The sequence below is a fragment of the Acinonyx jubatus genome, chromosome D4 (assembly GCF_027475565.1).
Source record: "Acinonyx jubatus isolate Ajub_Pintada_27869175 chromosome D4, VMU_Ajub_asm_v1.0, whole genome shotgun sequence".
NCBI classification, from domain to species: domain Eukaryota; kingdom Metazoa; phylum Chordata; class Mammalia; order Carnivora; family Felidae; genus Acinonyx; species Acinonyx jubatus.
The window spans coordinates 6,946,915-6,973,995 of record NC_069391.1 but is presented as its reverse complement, the minus strand read 5'-3'; the positions used below and the strand labels follow the sequence as shown (position 1 = coordinate 6,973,995).

The following is a 27,081-nucleotide window of genomic DNA, read 5'->3' as shown; positions in this document are numbered from 1 at the left end:
CTCACCCAGTCGCTTTCCCTTCCTCCTCTCTCCCCACGGGCGCGTTCCTCGGCTCCCCGCCCCTTACCCCCCCCCCCCCCCCCGCCCCGCGCTTCCTCGTCTGGCGTGACGCTCCCTCGAGGCGCGACGGGACGCTTCGCGGTCGCCCGGGGGAGTCCCCACCCACCCCCGTGCCCGCCGCAGCCTCCCCCCGTGCCCGCCGCGGCCTCGGGTGCCCCGCTCCGGCGACGTTCCCGGGTTCCTCCATGTGCTCGTTAGGAGGTCTGTTCCGGGGGTCGCCGAGCCACCTCCCTGCGGTCTCTGCCCGCTTTCTCCGCGCAGCCTTTCATCCATCCATCCATTCATTTTCTGGTGCCTTGACTCCGCCAGCCGACGGGCCCAAACCCTTGAAGAGGTCCCGGGCACCGTCCTGGACTTTGGGGACGCGAAGATGAAATGTTAGGAAGGAGGAGACCGTTCTTACTTTGGAAGAGCGCTTGCTTAGTGGCGCCAGACCCGGGCCCAGCGCTTCCGAAGCGTCATCTCCTTGGATTCGAGGCCGGGAGGCAGCTTCTCCCTTACAGAAGACTCGCGGATCCGAGGACTTTCGCCGAGGGGTAAAGGGAGGATTCACACCGAAGGCGGCCCCACTCCGAAGCCTGAACCAGATCGCCACACCTCCAGCTTCCACGTTCCCGCTCGAAGCGTCTTCCGGCCGGCCCTGCCATCCCCCGGCCTAAAATTCAGCATCCCTGTCACTTACTGTGCCCGCACGCTGTCCCCACTTTTTTGGGGGGGGGGGGCGGGGTCTTCTGTACTGCTGTATCCTCGACACCCAGACGAGCATGTACTCGACACTCAGTAAATACTACAAACGTTGCCCATCTTCTCGGATATCACTTCCTTCCCCTCTCAGCTCTTAGTGAAGAGTTTCTTCTTCTTCGGAGCTTTCTTTTTTTGTACATATATGTTATCATTACAGTTACTATATCTTCATTATCGTACGTATATTTATTATTATGCATGTAGGTGTAATTATTAGTAGCTTATTCATTTTGAGAGAGAGGGTGCAAATGAGTGAGGGGCAGAGAGAGAGAAGCTGGGCTCACCCGAAGCGGGGCTCGAGCTCTCGAACTGTGTGAGATCACCACCTGCGCCGAAGGCCGATGCTTCACCAGCCGAGCCGCCCAGGAGCCCCTTTGGAGCTCTTCCGGGACTCCTTCTGAACTTTGTGAGGATGAGTTTGCCTTTTCCTCCTTAGCTCTTTGCTCTGGCAGCATTGGGGTCGCGGCGCCTGCCTTTCCTTTTCTTTATTTCACAGTCGTCGTGGAGGTTGGGTAGAGTTTAGCTCCTGCCAGGTAAGGCCCCCTCCTCAGTGAACGCGAACAAGGCAAGGAAAGGGTTTGGTCTGCCTGAGAGGTGCTTCGGTCGTCCTGGGGAACCTACCAGACTCAGACCTGAAGATGGAAGGGATGACGCTCGGGTTTCTAAGCAGTGCTTCGCACAGGGCGTGTGTTAAAGTAATCTTTCCCTCTTCTGCTGGAAAGCACGTTACAACAGTTGGAATTCTACTGAGCAGCAGCCTTCTGCTTGAAATGCCTGGAAGTCTGGACTAAGAAAAGTTAAATTCTCTTCCCGGTGCCTGCTGATTTGTAAGTGACCTCAGTCTGCTTTACCCTTTAGACCTGTTTCTCCAAGTGTGAGTCCTTTTCAGAGCAGTATTGAGGTGGCTCTGAAGCCTGTAGGAGAATCTTTGTGTATGTTGATAGGAGCTGGCCCTAGACAGAAATAGAGTAATACGCCCCCATCACTGAATGTTTTGGGAAGGTCACTCAGGGTTTGGCAGACAGTCAGTTTGAATATTGGCATTTTAAGGTATCTCTTGTGTTCATCGGTTAGTGTGTTCGTAAAAGTCTGAGCGGTGTGCGTGTGCTAAGAAAACACAGCAACTGTGGTTCGAAAAGCTTGTCCTGGGAAGCTTACAGCTCCGTTCACATGATAGGTGTCTACCTCATCTGTGGAGTCCGGGCATCCGGGGACAGTGGCCACTTTTATTTATTATCGCTATGGAATATCACTGTGTTTCTCAAAAGAACTATGTCAGAGTAGGTTGGTTGTGTCTCAGTTCTCTACCAAAAGGACTCAGTCGTAGAGGCTCTTCTTCCTAACCTCCTAGTAGCTTTCACCCAGAGGTTTCCAACCACATGGATCCCTCTAGGGAAGATAATTTCCAGTTTCCATGGACTCCAGCTCTTTGAGGAATGGAGTTCTATGTTGTCTGCGAGAACATTGGGCCGAAAGTCAATGAACTTTTTTATTTTTATTTATTTACTTTTTTTATTTTAGAGATGGAGAGAGTGCGAGCAGGGGAGAAGGGCAGAGGGAGAAGTAGAGAATCTTAAGCAGGCCCTACACTTAGCATGGAGCCTGACATGGGGCTTGATCCCACAACCCTGGGATCATGACCTGAGCCAAAATAAAGAGTCTGATGCTCAACTGACTGAGCCACCCAGGCGCCCCTCAGTACGTTTTTAAAACTTTAACTTTGAGGCAAGGTATTTAGTTTCTGTGCTTTGGTTTCTCCTCCAAGTACTTAGCTCAGACTTATTTATTGTGAAAATAGGTGAGAGACACTACAGTACATATTTTGTTTCTTTTTATTATTCTCAAGTTAGTTAACATACAGTGTAGTCTTGGCTTCAGGAATTTTTTTTTTTTTAACATTTATTTATTTTTGAGAGAGAGAGAGATAGAGCATGCACGGGGGAGGGACAGAGAAAGAGAGAGAGAGAGACACAGAATCCAAAGCAGGCTCCAGGCTCTGAGCTGTCAGCATAGAGCCCGATGCGGGGCTTGAACTCACGAACTGTGAGATCGTGACCTGAGCCGAAGTGCGACGCTTAACCGACTCAGCCACCCAGATGCCCCAGGAATATTTTGTTTCTTGAAAACATATATAGAAGATGTCTCCCTGAGGCTTTGGATTAGACGTCACGGTTCTGGCCATGGCTGTTGTGTCTTGAGAATTACCTGCTAAACCTTAAGGTTCCAATTTGAGGTGAAGTCTTGCATTGATTCCTGAATAAATTCCTAGTGATCTCTCTCTTCCCTGTTTTCTGTCTTACTTCTGTGGTTATATTCCTTTGTAATGTCTAATTGTTAGGATCATGCTTTTTGTTACTTTCTACTTTCTCGCTGATTGTATAATGTGTGCTTAACGTCCTTTGTCATTCCCAACGCTAAACTTAATAAGGATCATGAGGGTCTTAGGTTCATTTGTATCTTCATTATTCGTAGGCTGGAAAATGTGTACGAATCAAGGAACCAGAGACACTTGTTTCCACAAGGATTTCCTTCCTGATAAACTACCATTTTCTCCTTTATTCTCCTTTCTCTTGGCATGTCTACATATAATTTTGGTTTTCTAATTTTTCTGTTCCACTTAGACTGTAGGCATTGCAGGTCAAGAAGGGACTCGTCATTCTTTCTTTGATACTAATTCATGAGCATGTTGTGGGTTTTTTTTTTTTTCACCTAAGAATTTATTATTTTATTTTATTTTTTTAAATACTTTATTTATTTTTGAGAGAGAGCGAGCCCGCGTGTACAAGCAGGGGGAAGGGCAGAGAGAGAGGAGGACAGGATCAGAAGCCAGCTCCACGCTGACAGCAGGGGGTCCAGTGTTGGGCTTGAACTCATGAACCTGAGCCAAAGTCTGACACTCAGCTGACTGAGCCACCCAGGCGCCCCTATTTATTATTTTTTTTCCTATTTATTATTTTAAATAGGCTCCAAGCCTGCCCATCCTGCCCATCGTGGTGCTTGAACTCATGACCCTGAGACTAAGATTTACATGCTCTACCATCTGAGCCAGCCAGGCACCCCATCAGCATGGTGGTTTTCTCCCCCCCCAGCATGTATTTTTTGAGCCTCTCCTCTGTATCAGCGACCGTGTTAAGTGTATGTGTTGCCATTGTAGAAAAGAAAGCGTCTCCTCAGCCTTTGCTTGTTGTAGGATGAATCTTGAGTGCAACTTGAAGCAGTGAATATAATGTAATGATTAAACTCTGGAATTATGTAAACCTGGGTTCAAGCCGTAGCTCCAAGCCCTGGATCTATTATATGTTAGCTTTGTGACACTAGACAAATTATTTAAGTATTCTTAGGCCTTAATTTCCTGAAGAAATAATGGGGATAATAACAGTATCAGCTTCATAAGTGAGTTGTCAGTAAGTTGTCAATAAGACAGGGTGTTAAATGCTTAATACAGTGTCTGTATACTATAAATGCTTAGTGTTGGCTATTCTTTTTATCAAAAACTCATATCAGTAGACATTATTATTTTTGACATATTATTATTTTTTTAACGTTTTTATTTTTGAGAGAGAGTGTGAGCAGGGGAGGGACAGAGAGAGGGAGACAGAGGATCCAAAGTGGGCTGTATGCTGACAGCAGCTAGCCCAACACGGGGCTTAACTCACCAACCGTGAGATCATGACCTGAGCCGAAGTCTGATGCTCAACAGACTGAGTCACCCAGGCACCCCTATTTTTGACGTAACAAAAGGAACGTGATGTGGTTTTGCCAATTAAAAAAATTTTTTTTGCCAATAAAATTTTAATTTCTAAAGGAACACTTTTTGTTTTTTGAGTAGCAAGTATAAAAGTTACTGCTTTAGTCTAGGACAGTGCTCTCTAATCTTGTTTAGTTAACAGACTCTTCCTCTCCCCCCTTCTCTCTGCCAAAAAAAGGCTAATACTATATATCAAACATAAAAGGCAGATAGGGTCTGTACTGACCGGTCTTTTACCTGCTCCTCTGAAATAAACTGATACCCTAGAGCAGTGGTGATTTAGGAATTCATTTGTGTGGTCATTTTAAAATGTAGATTTCCCATGCCTGTCCTTTGAGAAACAGTAGCTCTAAGTTGTGACCAGGATTCTGTGGTACTGCTGTGTTGTTCCCAGGTGATTTTGTTGTATGTGATCTGAGTATCAAGTATGAGTTGAGAAATACTCTTACGGGACATTTTATTTTAAAAAAAACGGCGGGGCTGCTGGATAGCTCTGTTGTTTAAGCTTCTGACTCTTGATTTCTGCTCAGGTTATGATCCCACAGTCATGAGGTCATGAGGGCTCTTAGCTGGGAGTGGAACTTGCTTAAGATTTTCTGTCTGTCTGTCTGTCTCTCTCACTCTCAGGAAAAAAAAAAAAAAAGGGGGTGCCTGACTAGCTCAGTTGTTATAACATGTGACTCTTGATCTCCAGGTCGTGAATTTGAGCCCCATGTTGGGTGTAGAGATTACTTAAAAATAAAATCTTTTTTTTTTTTTTTAAGCAAAAACTACAGATTTTGGTGTAACCAAAACCCACAGCTTGACTTTGACAAAACAAGGAATTCTAGGCCCTGGCAGCAGGGCTTCATAGTGTGGGCACTACATAGTGTGGGTAGTGGTCTTTGGAGTTTCTTCTGGGAATCACTGCTATCTCTGTAGCTAGGGACTTAAGTTCTGAAAGCAAATGTGGATAAATGAAAGCTCAGTGATGCCCAGGCTTTTTGAAATTGGAAGATGAATGATCAAGAGTGATTTGATTTATTAGCTCAGGCATACAAATGCCTTCAATTAATGATAAGTTTCTTGCTGTTAATTTTGATGTACTGTCAGCCCTATTGTTAGCTATGTATTATATAGTAGGTATCTAATCCATTCTGTGTAAATCAGAAGGTATCCTATGTAAAGTTCAAGTGTATGCTGTTTTTTTGATTTTTGAGAGAGAAGGGGGGAGGGGCAGAGGAAAAAGGAAAAGAGAGAGAATCTTTTTTTTTTTTTTAATTTTATTTTGAGAGAGAGAGAGATAGCACCTGTGTGTGGGGGAGGAGCAGCGAGAGAAGGAGAGAGAGAGAATCCCAAGCACTTTCAGTGCGGAGCCCAACAAACACATGAATCTCAAGATGATGACCTGAGCCGAAACCAAGAGTTGGTTACTTAACTGACTGGGCACCCAGGTGCCCCTACTCAGACCTTTAATTTTTTTTTTTAATGTTTATTTATTTTTGAGAGAGAGACAGAGTGTGAGTGGGGGAAGAACAGAGAGAGAGGGAGATACAGAATCTGAAGCAGGCTCCAGGCTTTGAGCTGTCAGCACAGAGCCCGATGCAGGGCTTGAACTCACGAACCGCGAGATCATGACCTGAGCTGAAGTCGGATGCTTACCGACTGAGCCACCCAGGCGCCTCAGACCTTCAATTTTTTTATTTCTTTTTTAAAGTTTATTTGTTTTGACAGAGAGAGAGAGAGAGAGAGGGAGAGAGAATGAATCCCAAGCAGGCTCCGCACTGCCAGTACAGAGCCAGATGCAGGACTGGAACCCATGAACTGTGAGATCGTGACCTGATCCAAAGCCAGTTTTTGAATAGTGAATGCTGTAATGCTCTTGTCATCAGATAAATGATTACTGATTCGACAGTGCAGCTCTGGGAGTTGGTGTCTATTAATTCAGCAGAACTGAAGTTTTCTTACAAGCATTAACCCTTAGAAAGGAGATTTATAATTTTAGGTTTTAAACCTCTTTGATGGGAAAATCCTGAAAGACAATTTTTTTAAAAGATTTTATTTTTAAGTAATCTACACCAAACATAGGACTTGAACTCACCACCCTGAGATCAAGAGTGCACACTCCACTGACTGAGCCAGCCAGACATACTCTGAGAGACAATTTTTTTAAATTTTTATTTATTTATTTATTCATTTATTTTAGAGAGAGAATGAACAGGGAGAGGGAGAGAGAATCTTAAGCAGGCTCCACCCTTATTGTCGACCGTGATGCGGGGCTTGATCCCATAACCCTGGAATCATGACCTGAGCCAAAATCAGAGTCGAAGGCTCAACTGTTTAAGCCACCCAGGCACCCCTTATGTATGTATGTATGTATGTATGTATGTATGTATGTATGTATGTATTCATTCATTCACTCATTTTTATTGTTCAACGTTTATTATTTTAGAGAGAGTGAGATTGAATGGGGGAAGAGCAGAGAGAGAGCAAGAAAGAGAATCCCAAGCAGGCCCCGCACTGCCAGCCTGGAGCCTGACACGGAGTTTGAACTCATGAACTCATGAACCATAAGGTCATAACCTGAGCTGATATCAAGAGTCGGACGCTTGGGGCACCTGGGTGGCTCAGTCAGTTGACCAGCCGACCTTGGCTCAGGTCATGATCTCGCGGTTCTTGAGTTTGAGCCCCAAGTTAGGCTCTGTGCTGGCAGCTTGGAACCTGGAGCCTGCTTCGGATTCTGCGTCTTCCTCTTTCTCTGCCCCTCCTCCGCTTGTGCTCTGTCTCTCTCTCAAAAATAAACATTTAAAAAAAAGAGTTGGAAGCTTAACCGACTGAGCCACCCAGGCGCCCCTTATTTACTTTTAAGAGAGAGAGAGAGTGCGAGCAAGGGAGAGGCAGAAAAAAGAGGGAGAGAGAGAGAGAATCCCAAGCAGGCTCCGCACTGTCAGCATGGAGTCTAATGTGAAACTCCATCCTATGAACCATGAAATCATGACCTGAACTGAAATCAAAAGTCAGGTGCTTAACTGACTGAGCCACCCAGGTGCTCCTCCTTAAATAAAATCTTAAAAAAAAAAAAAAAAGAGGAAACAGCAAAACTAAAAGGCAACTGACGGAATGGGAGAAGATATTTGCAAACAACATATCAGATAGAGGGTTAGTATCCAAAATCTATAAAGAACTTACCAAACTCAACACCCAAAAAACAAATAATCCAGTGAAGAAATGGACAAAAGACATGAATAGACACTTCTCCAAAGAAGACATCCAGGTGGCCAACTGACACATGAAAAAATGCTCAACATCACTCATCATCAGGGAAATGCAAATCAAAACCACAATGAGATGCCACCTCACCCCTGTCAGAATGGCGAACACTAACAACTCAGGCAACAACAGATGTTGGCGAGGATGCAGAGAAAGAGGCTCTCTTTTGCCCTGCTGGTGGGAATGCGAACTGGGGCAGCCACTCTGGAAAACAGTATGGAGGTTCTTCAAAAAATTAAAAATAGAACTACCCTGTGACCCACCAGTTACACTATTAGGTATTTATCCAAGGGATACAGGTATGCTGTTTCAAAGGGGCACATGCACCCCATGTTTATAGCAGCACTATCAACAATAGCCAAAGTATGGAAGAGCCCAAGTGTCCATCGATAGATGAATGGATAAAGAAGATGCGGTGTGTGTGTGTATGCGTATCCAGTGGAGGAGTATTCAGCAATCAAAAAGAATGAAATCTTGCCATTTGCAACTACGTGGATGAAACTAGAGGGTATTATGCTAAGTGACATTAGTCAGAGAAAGACAAATACCGTATGACTTCACTTGCATGAGAACTTTAAGATACAAAACAGATGAACATAAGGGAAGGGAGGCAAAAACAAAAACCGGGAGGGGAACAAAACATAAGAGTCCCTTAAATATGGAGAACAAACTGAAGGTTACTGGAGGGATTGTGGGAGGGGGGAGGGGCTAAATGGGTAAGCGGCATTAAGGAAATATATTCCTGAAATCATTGTTGCACTGCATACTAACTAACTTGGATGTAAATTTAAAAAATTAATAAAATGGTAAAAAAAAAATTCTGGAAGTCATGGGTGGCTTGAAATATAGTCCTTTTTTATTAAAAAAATTTGTTTAATGTTTATTTTTGGGAAAGAGAGAGCACGAGTAAGCTTGGGGGAGGGCAGAGATAGAGGTAGACACAGAGTCAGAACCAGGCACCAGGTTCTGAGCTTTTAGCACAGAGCCTGATGCAGGGCTTGAACTCACAAACTGTGACATCATGACCTGAGCCGAAGTTAGACACTTAACTGACTGAGCTACGTAGGCGCCACGATATACTCCTTTTCTAGATTCTCCTTATTTGTCACTACATTTTAATGAGAGGGGAGGAGGTAGAAATAAAATGCTACATGGAGGCGGTGCCTTAGCATAGAAGATGTAAGATAATTCACTAATTTTTATATTTCATTAATTCTAAAATATACATTTTTGCATACTTTAATACCTCTGAAATTGCAATGCATTTTATTATTGATAGAACATAAATAATTATGTATCCTTCAATTAATGGCATCTTTTTTTTCTTTCTTTTTTTTTTTTTAATGTTTATTTATTTTTGAGACAGAGAGAGACAGAGCATGAACGGGGGAGGGGCAGAGAGAGAGGGAGACACAGAATCGGAAGCAGGCTCCAGGCTCTGAGCCATCAGCCCAGAGCCCGACGCGGGGCTCGAACTCACGGACCGCGAGATCGTGACCTGAGCTGAAGTCGGACGCTTAACCAACTGAGCCACCCAGGCGCCCCCAATTAATGGCATCTTAAATGCATTGAAATGTGGTGGCCATTTTCATTTTTAATAGTACCTGCTTGGTTTAGGTTATATGTTAGTTTCTTAATTTCTACTTTGAACATCAAACTTATAAGAAAAATAGAATAGGATTAGTGTCTAGAATTTCATCAAATTGCTTTATACATTGAGTTTCCTGATTTCAGAGAATAGATGAGATACTGTGAGACAGCTTATCAAATTTGTATTCTCTGAAAGTGCAGGGGCACCTGGGTGGCTTAGTCAGTTGAACATTCGACTTCGGCTCAGGTCATGATTTCACAGTTTGTGAGTTAGAGCTCTGTGTCAGGTTCACTGCTGTCAGCTCAGCCCACTTTAGATCCTCTGTCCTCCCTCTCTCTACCCTCCCCCACCCCAAATAAATAAAACCTTAAAAAAAAATAAAAGTGCAAAATTACCTCTGCTTTCTGTCATTCTTCAGGAGCAGCAGGGAACTGTGGACAATTCTGCTTGGAAGGTCAGCTCTGAGAGAGCTGGTAAGTGCTGGTATTCTTGGGTGGATTCTGTAGTTTTTGTATAGCTTATATTACAAAGAGCCCCTGAAATTGCCTTCTCTTTGAAGGAGGAAGTAAACACATTTTTTTTATTCCTATATCTTTGTAAACATTATGCATTCCCTGCTTCTCTGTGCTGAAATGTGGTGTGTTTTCTAGCCTATCTGCTGAAGTTTTCTAAATCTCTACCTTTCTTTGTCCTTTAGTGATTCCTTACCTGAAAAGATACCAGTGCTGCTTGGCTGGCTGCTCAGGGTTGGAGTACAAATACCTTTCTGCTACTTCAGGGCTAAGGAAGATTCTCGGGCTTTTTCTCTGTCTCATACTTTCCTTGCCTTTTTTTCCTTTTCCATGTAGCTAGCTCCTTAGGTCACAGAGGCTATGGTATCTAGGATATTTCCAAGTATATAATCAGTAAAGCACAGTTCTTCATGTTAATCCTTGAGTGGCCTTAACTTGTGAGGGTAAAGCATTAAGATGATATTTAATTATCACTGTTGTTATTGTGGTAATTAACATAATGAATGTCACACCTTTTTTTGAGCCTTAACATTTTTTTTTTTTTTTTTTAAGTAGGCTCCGTGTCCAGTGTGGGGCTTGAACTCATGACCTTGACATCAAGAGTCATGGGGCACCTGGGTGGTTCAGTCATTTGAATGTCTGACTTTAGTTTTGGCTCTGGTCATGATCTCACAATTTGTGGGTTTGGGCCCTGCATTGGGCTCTGTGCTGACAGCGTGGAGCCTCCTTGGATTCTCTCTCTCCCTCTCTCTCTGCTACTCCCCTGCTCTCTCTGTCTCTCAAAATAAATAAACAAACTTAGAAAAAGAGTCACATGCTCTACTGTCTGAGCCAGCCTGGCACCTCTAGAGCCTTAACATTAAAAAAAAAAAAAAATGTTTTTTTTAGCGTTTATTTATTTTTGAGAAAGAGACAGAGTGCGAGCTGGGGAGGGGCAGAGAGAGAGGGGGACACAGAATTTGAAGCAGGCTCCAGGCTCCGAGCTGTCAGCACAGAGCCAGATGTGGGGCTCGAACTCAAGAACCGTGAGATCATGACCTGAGGTGAAGTCAGACGCTTAATCATCTGAGCCATCCAGGCAGCCCTAGAGCTTTAACATTTTGATATGCTTTCATCTGATAATTCTACTTCTAGGAACATATCTTACAAGAAAGAAATCCTGAAAAAATTTTTGTATACAAAGCTCTTTACCATAGCATTATATATATTAATAAGTAATCACAGCTTAAGTATATCTAACGTTAGAGACATGGTAAATAAATTATTAGCTAGCTACTTGATAAAATATGCAAAGGACATTAAAAAATTTTTCTTTAATGTTTATTTTTATGAGAGAGAGACAGCATGAGCAGGGGAGAGGCAGAGAGAGGGAGACACAGAATCTGAAACAGGCCCCAGGCTCTGAGCTATAAGCACAGAGTTCGATGTGAGGTTTGAACTCATGAGCCGTGAGATCATGACCTGAACCGAAGTCAGACGCTTAACCGACTGAGCCACCCAGGCACCCCAGAAAGCTAGTTTATCAAGATTTTCATAATAAGATTAAATCATTGTTAGAATGTTAAGCAAGGGAAAGGAGGCTACATAATTCTCTATCCAAAATGATTTCAGCTGTGGGGAGAAACATATTAAAAAGACCAGGAATGTGTAAATCCCTGTATAATTTCTTTGTTCTTTTCCAGAATCAGATTGAGGCAGAACTGAATAAACATTGGCAGCGGCTCTTAGAGGGGCTGTCCTACTATAAACCTCCCAGGTATGGCTATTCCATGCGTCTGGCTAGAGTAATTCCACTGAGGAAGCTGGGGTAGAGAAACTCTTCCTGTACGATTTGGTGATGCTGCTGGGTTAGGTAGATTACAGAGAATACAAATTGGTTACCAGTGGAAAAGAGTCAGGCACATTTGTACTGTCTGTTGAAAGGGAAATTCCTTTTAGAAATACAACCTTGCCGAATGCAGCTATATAAGCCTAGTGCCTAGGGCTAGAGAGTCATTAACTCATCAGTGAATAGTTCTAATATTTATCTCGTTCCACCATGTTTGTGTGAAGTATTGTCAGCACCAAGTGCCAGGATAGGGCAGTGGACAGTGACAGTAGTAGTTGACCACTTAGGATGTTTATTAGGTACCAGCTATCACTCTTAGCACTTAGCAGAAGTTCTTTAATCCTTATAACAGCTCTTTAAGATAGCTACTGTTTTTATTCTTTGCTTGAATATATAGTTTTTTTTTCCTCTGGGCAATGAAAAACAACAGCAATCAAATATAAATTAGTTTTAAAAAAGAAGAGAGTACACCTTGTAGGACTAGACTCTTGTACCTTAATTCCTAGTCCAGATTGCATTCTGTTATGCGTCGGAGTTCCCAAGCCACCCTCATTTCCTTTCTACTTCTGAACATCTGATTTTGTTTTTACATTACTTTCCATCTTCATTTTCTTGGGTTAGTGAAGAACTTTCTTTTTTTGTTGTTGTTCATTACCCCTTCCCCCATACTTATTTGAAGTAACTCCCAGACGTCGTGTTGTTTTATCTGTAACTTCTGTGTGTCTAAAATATATGGACTTAAAAAAAAAAAAAAAAGAAGCTAATCACTATATTATCACCTATAGGTACTTTTATTATTATTGTTTCCATTTTACAGATGGGGAAACTGAGGCACAAAGAGGTTAAGTAACTTGCCCAAGGTCACACAGCTAGTAAGTGTAGAACCAGGATTTGAACCTGGCAGTCTTACTCCAGTGTCTGTGTTCTTAATCCTCATTCTGTGTTGCCTCTTTCAGAACTTACTGTTTAACCTTATAGTAGCCTTTGTGTTGTGGATTTCCTGTGAAATGTGAGAGTCTATAAAAAAATCAAATCCAATAACAACATGCTTGTAGTTCACAGAATGGGCATTTGTGGCATTACTTTCTTTTTTTAAAGACAAAAGTTTCTTTGTCAGTAGCATGAGATTTGAGGTCTGACAGACTTTTTTTTTTTTTAAACGTCAGCCTTTATTTGAATTTAACTTTTTTTTTTCCTTTAATGTCTTTTTTCTGTTCTAGGATCCAATTCAGGATCCCACGTTGCATTTAGTTGTCATGTCTCCTTAGCTCTTAGATGTGACAGCATCTCAGTCGTTCCTTAATTTTCATCATCTTGAATAGTTTTGAGGAGGACTGGTCAAGTATTTTGTAGAATGTCCTCAATTTGGATTTGTCTCATGTTTTTCTCATTATTAGATTGGAGTTGTGGGTTTTGGGGAAGAATGCACAGAAATGAAGTACCATTCTTATCATAACAGAGGATGTGGTAATCCACATGAAATCACTGGTGATGGTGATCTTGCTCATTTGGGCAAGGTAGTATTTGCCAAGTTTCTCTTCTGTCAAGTCATTGTTTTTCCTTTCCCTACTCTGTTTTAGAAGTGGGTCACTAAGCATAGCCCACTTTCTAGCTGGGAGTATAGTGGAATTAAATTCTACTTCCTGAAGGGAGTAGCATCTATATGTATTATTTGGACTTCTTCTCTAAGGAAGGTTTTTTCCTTCTCTGTATTAATTTATTTATTTACATGGGCACATGTATATTTATTTTATACTTTGTTTATACTTTGTTTTAGCTTTGGTCACTGGGAGTTCTTTCAGGTTGGCTTCTATGTAATCTTGACATTTTCCATCCTTTTTTTTCCTGAATTATTTTCTTATTTTCTGACATTACAAGATGCTCCAGGCTCATCTTTTATTTTCCCCGCCCCAGCTGTAGAGTTAGCTGTTTCTCTAAGGAGTCTTGGTAACTTTTATTAGATAATGGTATGAGGAAAAAAAAGAAAAGATAATGGTATGAGAAACCAAGATCTGGGTGCTGGGTGTGCTCACTGCTACTGGGGTGCTATAGCTTCTAGGCCCTCTCAGCTAGGCAATATGTATTTGTATACTAACAGACCTGATTTTAAATTTCACCTTCACTTTTTATTAGCTGTGGGATTTTTGGTAAGTTATTTATTCTTTCTGAGTATTAGTAATTCCACTTGTAAAATGGGGATAGTAATATCTACCTTTCAGGATAGTTGTAAGGATCAAGAATAATGCAACTTAATATATCCACATTTATTATTATAACTGTAATTTGTAACAGACACTTAACTGTATTTATCATTTAGGCATAAGTAGTTCTGTGTTATGAAATGTGTAGAGATGAAGTTGTGGTTGTGTGTATATTTTGTAGGCACCTAAAGGGCAAGAAAAGGTCTGTTGTAAACATATCTTTAAGCATTTTTGTTTAAAATCCTGAGAGGGTCATTGAGAATGAGGAAATGATTCATTGTTCTTTTCATAGTCCAAATTCAGCTGAAAAAGTGAAAGCTAATAAAGATGTGGCTTCACCATTGAAGGAACTGGGTTTAAGAATCAGCAAGTTTTTGGTGAGTAAAAATTAGCACTGGCTCAGTTTACTACCTGCACTGCAGATGTCCATTGTTTTGTTGTTAGTGATTGTTAGTGAAAATTCAGTGTATTTCTGTTTTGGAGATTAAATTGAGCATACTATGTTTCAAATATATTCAAGTTGCAACTCTTCTTGCTAAAAAGCTACAAATTAAGTTGCCAGACCTGTTTACTATATATATATGTTTACCATATGTGTATATGTTTACTATACACACACGCACACACATGCATGCACGCACTGGAGTTTTCTTCAGCATGCGTGTGGTGATCCTTAAATTGACTAGATTGTATTTAAAATTTTTTTTAATGTTTCTTTTTATTTTTGAGACAGAGAGACAGAGCATGAGTGGGGGAGGGGCAGAGAGAGAGGGAGACACAGATTCCGAAGCAGGCTCCAGGCTCTGAGCTGTCAGCACAGAGCCTGATGTGGGGTTCAGACTCACGGGCTGTGAGATCATGACCTGAGCTGAAGTCGGTTGCTTAACTGAATGAGCCACCCAGGCACCCTGAGATTGTATTTAAATATGTAGCTGTTTCTTTTTATTTTCTTTCTTTTTTTAATGTTTACTTTTGAGACAGAGAGCGTGTGGGGGAGGGGCAGAGAGAAAGAGGGAGACAGAATCTGCACAGGCTGCACGCTGTCAGCACAACGCCAGGGCTCAAACCCACGAACTGTGAGGTGGTGACCTGAGCCCAAGTTGAAAGCTCACTTGACTCAGCTACCCAGGCACCCCTCTTTTTTTATTTTGGAAACGCAGATCATGCCTGCTACTGTATTAACTGTTTGGTAGATATGCACAATTGTTTTTGATGTTGTAAATTTGATCGTCATGTAAATTACATGTCAGTCACTGGCTTCTTTTTCTTCTATTTGGGGTAAATTTATATCTTTTATGAAATCTTTTAAAAGGATTTTTGTTTAGGTATTTTGCCCATAGCACCATTTACAGTGTTTTTCAGTTATGTGTCTTTTACCACTGATTGACAACTTGGCTGCTTAAATATAGCGTTATATTTGAAACATGATTTTTAAAAACCTAGTCTAAAATAGATCAAAACATTAGGTGTACATTGTTTTACAACCAGTATCTGAACGCTGAGAAGCAGTACTGATGTGTCCAGTGTCAGGAGGAGTGGTTAAACCTGTTGCTATTTATGCCCACCATTCACACAGCCCTCTACCTGTTTCATCTATTTGTATATTTTCTGAATACTCTTGATAGATTTCAGACTAGTAGTGGGCAATCACTGTCTCTTCCCTAGTGTGCTCATTATAATAAATGAGCCATTATAATACTTACAGATATAAAACATGAAGCTCTCAAACACATTCCTCCTTGAGACTGACGGCTTGAGGGACGAAGTGGAGAGAAGAGAGAGGAAATGAGGTTTCTGTGATTTCTTCAGTCTCTTTTCCCTTCCTCTTTTCCTCATCTATCAATCACAGACCTATCTCCGTGCTTGTTGAGTGACCTGTGCACATTCAAGCAGTATTCTGTCACGGAAATCCCTGTCTGGTAACACACCCCCACATTTCAACTTTTTACCAAATTTCACCAAACACTTGGACTATTTCATTTTTGTCAGCTCACCATTGATAACAGAGTATAGGTTATTCTGTCCTTGTGACTAAATAAATAACTAACCAAAATTCTGTTGACCTGAAGTAGTTTTCATTGGGGCAGTACCTGGTTGTCGTTCATCTGAGAGGGAGACATATCATGCCTTTGGAAGCAGGAATGTCTGCCTGTACTTCAGTTTCCACAACTTGCTCCAAAGGAGCAAGGAGCAAGGATTTACTATGAACCTGGGCCTCTCTTCTCACCCCGACAGCATGTGCATCAATACCTGAGTTTATTCTGTGTTAAAAAAAAAAAAAAAAAGCTTTTTATTTATTCAAGTTCTAGAGGATATTTATTCATTCTAGAGGATAAGCCTTTAGGACGTCGTGCATCCTTTGTGTGTTTTCTGAGCTGATGTGGCTGTTCCTCACTTACGGCCTCTGTATTTCAGGGTCTTGACGAAGAACAGAGTGTGCAGTTGCTCCAGTGTTACCTTCAAGAGGATTATAGAGGTACTCGGGACTCACTAAAGGTTTGTAGTTATGCCCAGCTGCTTTCTCCTGCCTTTGTCCTTTTCCTTGGTGTTAGGTGTTGAAGGGTTTTGGTAGTGGTTCTTTGCAGCAGGTAGGTGGTCAGATACAGTCATTCTCAGGAAAGACTTTCTAAAGGCTTAAAAAGCATGTACTTCAACTAAGGTCTGTTGTCAGACTTGGGGGGGTGGTGCCGGAGAAGTCAAAGATTGACATGTTAATCATAGAGTCTCAGGACATCAGAGCTGAGAACCACCTGGTATGGTATCTCGCCTCTCTAACCCAACATTCTACATATGAGGAAGTGGAGTCGAGGGGAGGGGGCGGGGATTTGAGTACACATTTGGATACGTGTAGGTAAAAAATGTGTCCAGAAATGAATGGGCAGTTACAATCTTGAAGGGTGAGGTGAAGATGTTTATCTTTTTCTTTGTTGATTGAGCTTTGCTTATATGATGGCTTCTTGACTTCTTTTTTCCTTCAGACGGTACTGCAAGACGAGAGGCAGAGCCAGGCCTTAATCCTGAAGGTTAGTAGTAGTCACTGTTTTCATTCTTTGATGTGAAATTGGGTGATGGCTTCTTGACCTTATTCTCCTGGGCATTGCTGGCTTTTGAGTGTTTTGTTGGGGAAGCATTGAGGCCTCAGTGAAGTAGCTTAGTAACTCACTGTGAAACAAGAGGCTTTTATCCGCTGGACCCAGCTGAGACCTTTTCCAAAGGAGATTCTTTGGTTACTGGGGATGAAAACTGGTTCATGCGTAGTTTTCCTCTCAGTCTAAATGCAAGAATATTAATTTATATTTTTTTATTCCTTTATCTCCTCCTACCCCCCAAATCAACCTTCACATTGAGGATGTCATATAAAGTGGAATTTGACTGTGACTTCTGAAGTGGTTTCCTATTTTTGGTGTTTATTGAGAATAAGTACATTAGTAACAAGCAGTTAGGACATATACGAGGGTTATTTTTATATTTGTTTTCATTTATTTGGCCTGTCAGTTACAGCATTGTGTGTTATTTGAAAGCTCTGAGAAGTCATGCTAGAAAACTTGTTTATATTTTTATAGAATTTCTTTTATCTTGAGGGACTTGACTTTTATCCTATTTCATGAAGTTCTTTTGCTTTCTTTTGGCCTAACACAAACTTTCCATTTCTGTGATTGCTTGTAGAAGTCAGACTTTTCCATTCATATCTTTTTTTTTTTTTTTTTTTTTTAGTGTTTATTCATTTTTGAGACAGAGGGAGACAGCATGAGCGGGGGAGGGGCAGAGAGAGAGGGAGACACAGAATCGGAAGCAGGCTCCAGGCTCTGAGCTGCCCATCACAGAGCCCGACGCGGGGCTCAAACTCACGAACCACGAGATCATGACCTGAGTGAAGTGGTCGGATGCTTAACCGACTGAGCCACCCAGGCGCCCCTTCCATTCATATCTTTAAGTGATCTTCTTATCAATAAATTTAAAATTGAGTGTCTTCTGTGTAAAGGTCAGTAAATGATTTTGCAACTTTGGGTTCTTCCCAGATTGCAGATTATTACTATGAAGAAAGAACCTGTATTCTTCGTTGTGTCTTACACCTTCTCACTTATTTCCAAGATGAAAGACACCCCTATAGGGTAAGCCCATTTAGTCCTCTTGGTTTTTCTTTATCCTATAAAATTCAATACTTTTATTTTTTCATTATTTATTTATTTATTATTATTATTTTTTAATGCTTATTTATTTTTGAGAGAAACAGAGACAGAGTGTGAGCAAGGGAGGGGCAGAGAGAAAGGGTGACAGAATCTGAAGCAGGCTCCAGGCTCTGAGCTGTCAGCACAGAGCCCGATGTGGAGCTTGAACCCATGGGCCACGAGATCGTGACCTGAGCTGAAGTCAGACGCTTAACTGAGCCACCCAGGCGCCCCTAAAATTCAATACTTTTGAAAAATGTTATATTATTCATATTCGCATTCATTTGAATATTAACCTTTTACTGTAGGTATAAGTTACTCTGAGGGTTTGTTTTTTTTTAAGGTTGAATATGCAGACTGTGTTGATAAATTGGAGAAGGAACTAGTCACAAAATACAGACAGCAGTTCGAAGAGCTTTATAAAACTGAAGCACCAACTTGGGAGACACATGGAAACCTCATGGTATGTGGTTACTGGGCCTTCCTGTAACTCTTATAAGAATGGTAAACCCTTGTGTATAGAGCTCTAAGTTAAATTATTCATTTATTAACTTATAACATTTATAGATTATCTTTCTTCCAAAAAGTTTAAATATGTCATGGATCAAAATATTGATGACTCTAAGTAATGGTACTTAATTCTGGGCATTTTCACTTGACTTTGTCTATTCAGTTAATTTACTTTCTGTTCTAACCTAAAATCTTCCCTTAGTTGTTAATGGAACTCTAAATTCAAGATTTCATCCTCTTTATTGTCATTATCTATTAAGTATGTGACACTAGTCTATTTTATCCTAAATCATAAAGCATTTATAAATTAGAACATGATCTTTTTTGTTTTGAATATAATACATGGTTATTAAAACAACGTAACCAAAACATGGATAGTAACTATTGAAAATATTTAATAGTGGTAAAGGGCCCATTTACAATAGCCATAAAAGCATAAATTTCTCAGGAATAAGCATGCAGCCATCCAAAATCTAACTGAAGAGAACTTTAAAATTCTATAAAGGGTATAAAAAAGTCATAACTGAATGGAGAAACACACTGCATTCTTGAATATAAAGACAGCACCATAAAAGTGTCAGTTTTTCTTATATAAACCTATAATTTTATTTATTTTTAATATTTAAAAATGTTTTTGAGAGCACACATGAGTGGGGGAGGGGCAGAGACAGAGAGGGAGACACAGAATCTGAAGCAGGCTCCAGGCTCTGAGCTGTCAGCACGGAGTCCGACATGGGGCTTGAACTCATGAGCTGTGAAATCATGACCTGAGCTGATGTCGGACACTTAACTGACTGAGCCACCCAGGCACCCCAACCTATAAATTTAGTGTAATCCCTACAAACAAACAAACAAACAAATACAAATAAGTGTTTGTTTTGCCTTTTATTTTGGAACTGAACGAGCTGATTCTAAAAGTCATATGAAAAATAAGTAAGAATAGTCAGGAAATTTTTGAAAAAGGAAAATTACTTTTATTAGATAATTACCATTACAGTAATTTAAAGCATGGCATTGACATATGAATAAATAGACTTATAAATAGAGCATAATAGAACATCTGGCTATAGACCCAAATGCTGAGTTAGCATATGATAAAGGTGGCATTTCAATCAGTGGGAAATGTTGTATTTTTCAATAAATGGTGTTGAACTACCGGATAGCCTTGGGGAGGAAAAATAAACTCTATCTTCTATCTTCTACCAAAAGAAAATCACGTAGATGATTTAAATTGAAAAAAAAATATATACGTATTAAATTGAAAAAAAAACTATAGGGGTGCCTGGCTGGCTCAGTTGGTGGAACATGTGAATCTTGCTCGGGGTCATGAGTTCGAGCCCCACATTGGGCATATAGTTTACTTAAAAAAAAAATTAACTGTAAACGTATTAGAAAGAAAACATGGGAGGTGGGTTTTGTTCTCGTGTTTTGTTTTGGAGTGGAGAAGACTTTTTAAAGTAAAATTCAGAAGCCATAAAAGAAAAATAATTATAAACATCAAATCAAAAACTTGCAAGGCAGAAAAGTCAAAAACAAAAATAGCGCAGTAAACAAAGTCAAGACAAATTCATATTGGGTTCTTAAAATAGAACTCTAAATCACTAAGACTCAATAGAAAAACAGGGCAAGGCAATGAACAAATTCATGTGGCAACACTCTTGCCCATGGGATGGGATAATGGGTGCTCATATTTTGCTGTATAAACAGTCCTTTTTTAATGGAAAATATTATGAAAATACTTAAAAATTGAAAGGCACATATTTCTTGACCTAGCAGTTCTAGTTTTTTTTTTTTCTTTAATGTTTATTTTTGAGAGAGAGAGAGAGCGAGCAGGGGAGGGGCAGAGAGAGAGGGAGACAGGATCTGAAGCAGGCTCCATGCTGACAGCAGAGAGCTTGATGCATGGCTTAAACTCACAAGCCATGGGATCGTGACCTGAGCCGAAGTTGGATGCTTAACCAACTGAGCCACCCAGGTGCCCCTTAGCAGTTCCAGTTTAAGAGTTTATCCTATAAATACATCCATATGTGTGTGAAACGACTTGTGTAATGACAAATTGGTAGCATTCCCCACCCCCCAGCTTTATTCAGGTATAATTTCCATCCAATAAAATTCACTGATTTTAAGTGTATGGTTTTGACAGTTGTATGTAGTTGTATGCATGTCAGTATATCGAATATTTCTGTCTCCTCTAGAAAGTTTATGGTCAATCTGTGACCTCTGGCCCCAGACAACTACTAATCTGCTTTCCATTACTATAGTTTTTTGTTTTTTGTTTTTAAACATTTATAGGTGTCACTGTTAATATAATTTTGCCTTTTCTAGAGTTTCATGTAAATAGAAACATATAATATATACAGAGTCTTTTCTGTTTGGCTTCTTTCACTAGCATACTGTTTTTGAGATTTATCCAGGTCATATTCATGTAATAATACTTCATTCCTACTTGTGGTTGAATGTTATTTCATTATATGGATATATACCACATTTTGTTTATCCATTTATCATTTGGTACATATTTGAGTTCTGTTTTTTGGCAGTAATGAGTAATGTGCAGTGAACATTAACATGCAGGTCTTTTTATGGATAGGACGTAGGTTTTCATTTCTCTTGGATAAATAAATATCTGGGAGTTGGGTTGTTGGGTCACATTGTAAGTGTGTATTTTTATCTTTATAAGGTATCGACAAACTGCTTTCCATAGGGTCTGTACCATTTTCCGTTCTTTTTTTTTTTTTTTTTTTTTAAGTTTTAAAAGTTATTTTGAGAGAGAGTGAGCATGTGTGTGCAAGCAGGGGAGGGGCAGAGAGAGAGGGAGAGAGAGAACCCCAGGCAGGCTCCATGTAGTCAGCACAGAGCCCGACGCGGGGCTCTATCTCACAAACTGTGAGATCATGGTCTGAGTTGGAATCAAGAGGTGGACACTTAACCGGCTGAGCTACCCAGGCGCTGCTACCATTTTCCATTTGGCACAGCATTTTTGAGAACTCATTCTCTTCCATATCTATACCAACACTTGGTAAGGTAATTGATTTTAATTTAATTTAATTTAATTTAATTTATTTATTTTTTAAATATATGAAATTTATTGTCAAATTGGTTTCCATACAACATCTAGTGCTCATCCCAACAGGTGCCCTCCTCAATACACATCACCCACCCTCCCCTCCCTCCCACCCCCCATCAGCCCTCAGTTTGTTCTCAGTTTTTAAGAGTCTCTTATGCTTTGGCTCTCTGATTTTAATTTTAAACATCTAATAGATGTGTAGTGGTATCTCATTGTGGTTTTAATTTGTGTTTCCCACATGACTAGTGATGTTGAGCATCTTTTTACATGCTTATTTGCTTATATTTTTGTTGAAGTGTTTATCCAATCTTTGCTCCCATGGTCTTACTGGATTATTTGTCTTACTGAATTTTAAGAGTTCTTGGGGTGCCTGGGTGGCTCAGTCGGTTGAGCGCCCGACTTCAGCTCAGGTCACGATCTCGCGGTCCGTGAGTTTGAGCCCCGCATCGGGCTCTGGGCTGATGGCTCAGAGCCTGGAGCCTGCTTCCGATTCTGTGTCTCCCTCTCTCTCTCTGCCCCTCCCCCGTTCATGCTCTGTCTCTCTCTGTCCCAAAAATAAATAAACGTTAAAAAAAAAATTAAAAAAAAAAAAAAAAAAGAGTTCTCAATGTAGGGGCGCCCAGGTGGCTCAGTCAGTTGGGCGTCTGACTTTGGTTCAGGTCATGATCTCACGATTCATGGGTTCGAGCCCCACATTGGGTTCTGTGCTGACAACTCAGAGCCTGGAGCCTGCTTTAGAATCTGTGTCTGCCTCTCTCTTTGCCCCTCCCCTGCTTATGCTCACTCGCTTTCTCTCAAAAATAAATAAATAAACATAAAGAAAAAGTTCTCGATGTATTCTGAAGACAAGCCATTTGACAGATAAATGTTTTACAAATATTTTCTCTCACTTTATGGCTTTCTTTCTTTTTCTTTTTCCTTTTTTTTTTCACCTAAACTGTCTTAAGACCAAACTTAAATTTTGATAAAATCTGTTTTATCAGTCTCTTTCTCTTCGGATTCTTGCCTTTTGGGCCTTGTTTCAAGAACTCTTTGCTTAGGGGCACTTGGGTGGCTCAGTCAGCTGAGCGTCTGACTGCCTCTTGGTTTCAGCTCAGGTCATGAAGCTGTTTGTGGGATCAAGCCCCAAGTGGGGCTGAGTGCTGATAGCGAGGAGCCTGCTTGGGATTCTCTCTCTCTTCTCTTTCTCTCTCTCTCTTAAATAAACTTAAAAAACAATCTTTGCTTAACCTAATGTCACATTTTATTTGTTTTTCTTTTAGAAGTGTAATATTTTTAGCACATTTATTTACTTCAGTAATTACTTTTTAGTTAATTTTAGTGTATGGTGTTGAGGTAAGGGATGGGATTAATTTTTTTCCCCCATACAGAGATCTTCTCCCAGTGCCATTTATTGAAAATGAAAAGACTTGTCTTTTCCCATTGGATTATCTTGGCATCTTTGTAAACAAATCAATTGATCATAAAATGTGTATCTACGTCTGATGCATTGAACTCTACATCTGTCTTTACATTAATATCACACTGTCTTGATTAAGATAGTTTTATTAGTAAATCTTAAAATTAGGTTGTGTAATTCTTTCAACCTCATTCTTTTTAAAATGTTTTGACTATTCTAGGTCCTTCACTTTTTCCACAGCAACTTTAGAATTAGCTTGTCTCTTTCTTCCAAAAAAAAATGCTTTCTAGGATTTTGGTCAGAATTTTGTTGACTCCATAAATCAATTTGAGGAGAATTGCCATCTTAATAATGTTATTAAGTCTTCTGATCCATGAACCGGGTATATCTCTTCATTTAGTATATCTTGTTTACCTAAGTAAGGTTTTATTTTCAGTATTCACATATTACACAGTTTTTGTTAAATTTATTCTTAAATATTTTATTTTAAAATGTTTCTGAAAAATATTTTTTTGTAAATATTTTTCTTTAATCTTTTTTAATTTTTATTTTCTTAATTTTAGAGAGAGTGTACAAGTGGGGGAGGGAGCAGAGGGACAGAGAGAGTGAATCTTAAAAAGGCTCCATGCTCAGCATGCAGCCTGACATGGGGCTCAATCTCACAACTGGAACATCATGACCTGAGCCGAAATCAAGAGTGAGACGCTTGGGGTGCCTGAGTGGCTCAGTCAGTTAAGTGTCGGCCTTCGGCTCAGGTAACCATCTCATGGTTTGTGAGTTTGAGTCCCGAATCTGGGCTTTCTGCTGTCAGCACGGAGCCTCCTTTAGATCCTTTGTCCTCTCTCTCTTTCTCTCTCTGCCCTTCCCCTGCTCATGTGCGCGTGTGCCTGCTCACTCTATGAAAAATAAATAAGCATTAAAAAAGAGAGAGAGGATGGGGCACTTAACCGACTGAGCCACCCAGGTGCCACATTCTTTTCCTAATTTTTAAGATAGAACCTTAGAGGGGCGCCTGGGTGACTCAGTCGGTTAAGCGTCTGACTTTGGCTCAGGTCATGATCTCGCGGTCTGTGAGTTTGAGCCCCGCGTCGGGCTCTGGGCTGACAGCTCAGAGCCTGGAGCCTGTTTCAGGTTCTGTGTCTCCCTCTCTCTCTGACCCTCCCCCGTTCATGCTCTGTCTTTCCCTGTCTCAAAAATAAATACACATTAAAAAAAAAAAATTAAAAAAAAAAGATAGAAACTTAGAGAACAGGTTTTAGAACATTCCTAATAAATAACTATAAATGTTGCTTTAAGTATTGCTTTTTGCCATATCCTAAAAATTTGGGATGTTGGATTTTCACTATCATTCAGCTCAAAATAGTTTCTAATTTCCCTTGTGATTTCCTTTGACCCTTGTATTATTTAGAGTGTGTTGTTTAATTTCCAAACATTGGATGTTTTCTTAGATATCTTATTGATTTTTAATTTGACTCCATTATGATCAAAGAACATATTTTGTATCATTTTGATCTTTTTATTTTTTTTAATAACTTTATTTTTTGTTTTAGAGAGAGAGAGGACATGAGTGAGCGAGCAGCGGGGGGGGGGGGGGGGTGGGGAGAGAAAGAGAGAATCCCACGTAGGCTCTGCACTGTCAGCGAGGAGCCCAAAGTGGGCCCAAGCTCACCCGAAGAGGGACTCAAACACAAGAACTGTGAGATGACCTTAGCCAAAGTTGGATGCTTAACTGACTGAGCCACCCAGATGCCCCCATTTTGGTCTTTTAAAATTTACTGTCCCGTGGGTTATGGCCCATTATATGACATATCTTGGTGAATGTACCACGAACACATAAAAGAATGTGTATTCGGAAGTAGTTGGGTATGATTGTGCAAAATACCAGTCAGGTCAAGATTATTTAGTTGTGTGGTTTTGCCAGTTTTTTTGTCTGGTCTATCAGTTGTACGTTGGTTTTATTTATTTATTTTAATTTTTTGGAGTCTGGTTGACACACAATGTTACATAAGTTTCAGGTGTACAGCATCGTGATTCAACGTCTCAGCATGTTTCGCTGTGCTCACCACGAGTGTGGCTATCATCTGTTACCACACAGTGTTATTATATCATTGACTATATTTTCTACTCTGTGTTTATTCCCATGACTTATTCATTCCATAACTGGATGCCTGTATCTACCACTCCCCTCACCCATTTTGCCCATCTCCCCAACCCCTCCCCTCTGGCAACCATCAGTTTGTCTCTGTATTTACAGGTCTCATTCTGCTTTTTGTATGTTTCTTCATTTGTTTTGTTTCTTTGTTTCCAGATATGAGTGAAATCACATGGTATTTGTCTTTCTCTGACTTATTTCACTCAGCATAGTGCCTTCTGGGTCCATCCATGTTGTTGCAAGTGGCAAGATCTCATCCTTTTTGTGGCTCTGTAGTGTTCCATTGCATGTGCACACGCATGAGTGTGTGTGTACCACATCTGTCATCTAAGAAGGACACTTAGTTTGCTTCTATATCTTGGCTATCGTAAATAATGCTGCAGTAAACATAGGGGTGCATGTATCTTTTTGAATTAGTGTTTGCATTTTCTTTGGGTAAATACCCAACAGTGGAATTATTGTATCATACGGTATTTTGTGTTTTTTTAATATTTTAAAGAAACTTGATACTATTTTCCACAGTGGCTGCACCAATTTAGATTCCCACCAACAGTGCGCAAGGGTTTGTTTTTCCCCACATCTTCACCAACACTTGTTTGTACATCCAAGGGAGCTGGGTAAAATAAATTATGGCCAAGCAAACAAAACAAACAAATAAATATGGCATTTCCATGTGGTGGAGTGCTGTGCAACTTTAAAAAATAATGAGGGGACTGATAATGAAAAATAAGAAAATTCTTAATGTACTATTAGAGGAAATAATCTGTAAGATACATTGTTAAGTGAAAAAAGTAAGGTGCGGAATAGTTGGTATAGTGTATTTGGTTTAGAGATGGATGGTTGGATGCATAGGTAGGTAGGTGGGTGGACAGACTGTAGAATGAAAGAAGGAGTGTGTGGCATATTACTGGAAGGAAAGACAAAAACCTCTGAGAGTGGTTGCCTCTAGGGGCAGGTTTGGATGACTGGGCATTGGGAATTGTAGGGAGGCAGGCTTTTTGGTGTCGCTTCCAAAATCTTTTTCTGTAATCTTTTAATAGATCCTTAATATTTAACAAAGAGGGAGGCTTTTTTTTTTTTTTTACTCTATTCTTATACATGTATTATCTAATAAAAGTAACTTTAAAATGTTTTATGTTTTAAAATCTGACTTTATTTTTCCCATTTTTCCTTCATTGTGCAGACTGAGCGCCAGGTATCTCGCTGGTTTGTTCAGTGCCTTCGGGAACAGTCCATGCTGCTAGAAATTATTTTCCTTTATTATGCATACTTTGAGATGGCACCTAGTGACCTGTTGGCATTAACCAAGATGTTTAAAGAGCAAGGATTTGGTAGTAGGCAGACCAACAGGCACCTGGTGGATGAGACCATGGACCCTTTCGTGGATAGGATTGGGTAAGTCTATTGAACTTGTGCAGTGTTTAGAACATTGATATTCTAGTTCCTGTGAATGGGTGAGGGGAGAGTCTAGATGCGCTTTTCACTTAGTGGGTAGGGAAACAGATGGGTGTGCTTCACGTTCCCAGTCTTACAGGGAGTAAAGACTGAGACTGAGAGGGACGTGTTTTCTCAAAATACGTATTCCATTCTCATCTTTTACTATCTTCACGTAAGAGGTTCATCTAGTCAACAGAAAATGTAGTGAGTGTCAATGGTAGGCCAGTGCAAATGCTAAGAAGACAATGACAAGGCAGATGTGTCCTCTGCCCTCTTTGAAGTCCTCATCTACAGACTTTGAATTTTATGGCAGTGAATAGAGCCACATCTTTTTTTCACATGTACGAAAATACATTGTTGATGTTTTTTGACATAAATGGTATATGCTTTTACAACTAAATTTTCCACATAACT

General features: G+C 40.4%; 1 protein-coding gene across 1 annotated transcript in view; it reads left to right on the top strand.

The window, feature by feature from the left end:
- Positions 1-27,081, top strand: part of NUP188 (nucleoporin 188) — a 54,304-nt gene that overhangs the window by 328 nt on the left and 26,895 nt on the right. Inside the window, exons 2-9 of the mRNA XM_027035342.2 lie at positions 9,811-9,865; positions 11,587-11,660; positions 14,226-14,310; positions 16,349-16,429; positions 16,912-16,956; positions 17,953-18,045; positions 18,446-18,565; positions 26,414-26,625. Coding sequence (XP_026891143.1) covers positions 9,811-9,865; positions 11,587-11,660; positions 14,226-14,310; positions 16,349-16,429; positions 16,912-16,956; positions 17,953-18,045; positions 18,446-18,565; positions 26,414-26,625 — 765 coding nt within the window. The remainder of the gene's footprint in view (positions 1-9,810; positions 9,866-11,586; positions 11,661-14,225; positions 14,311-16,348; positions 16,430-16,911; positions 16,957-17,952; positions 18,046-18,445; positions 18,566-26,413; positions 26,626-27,081) is intronic.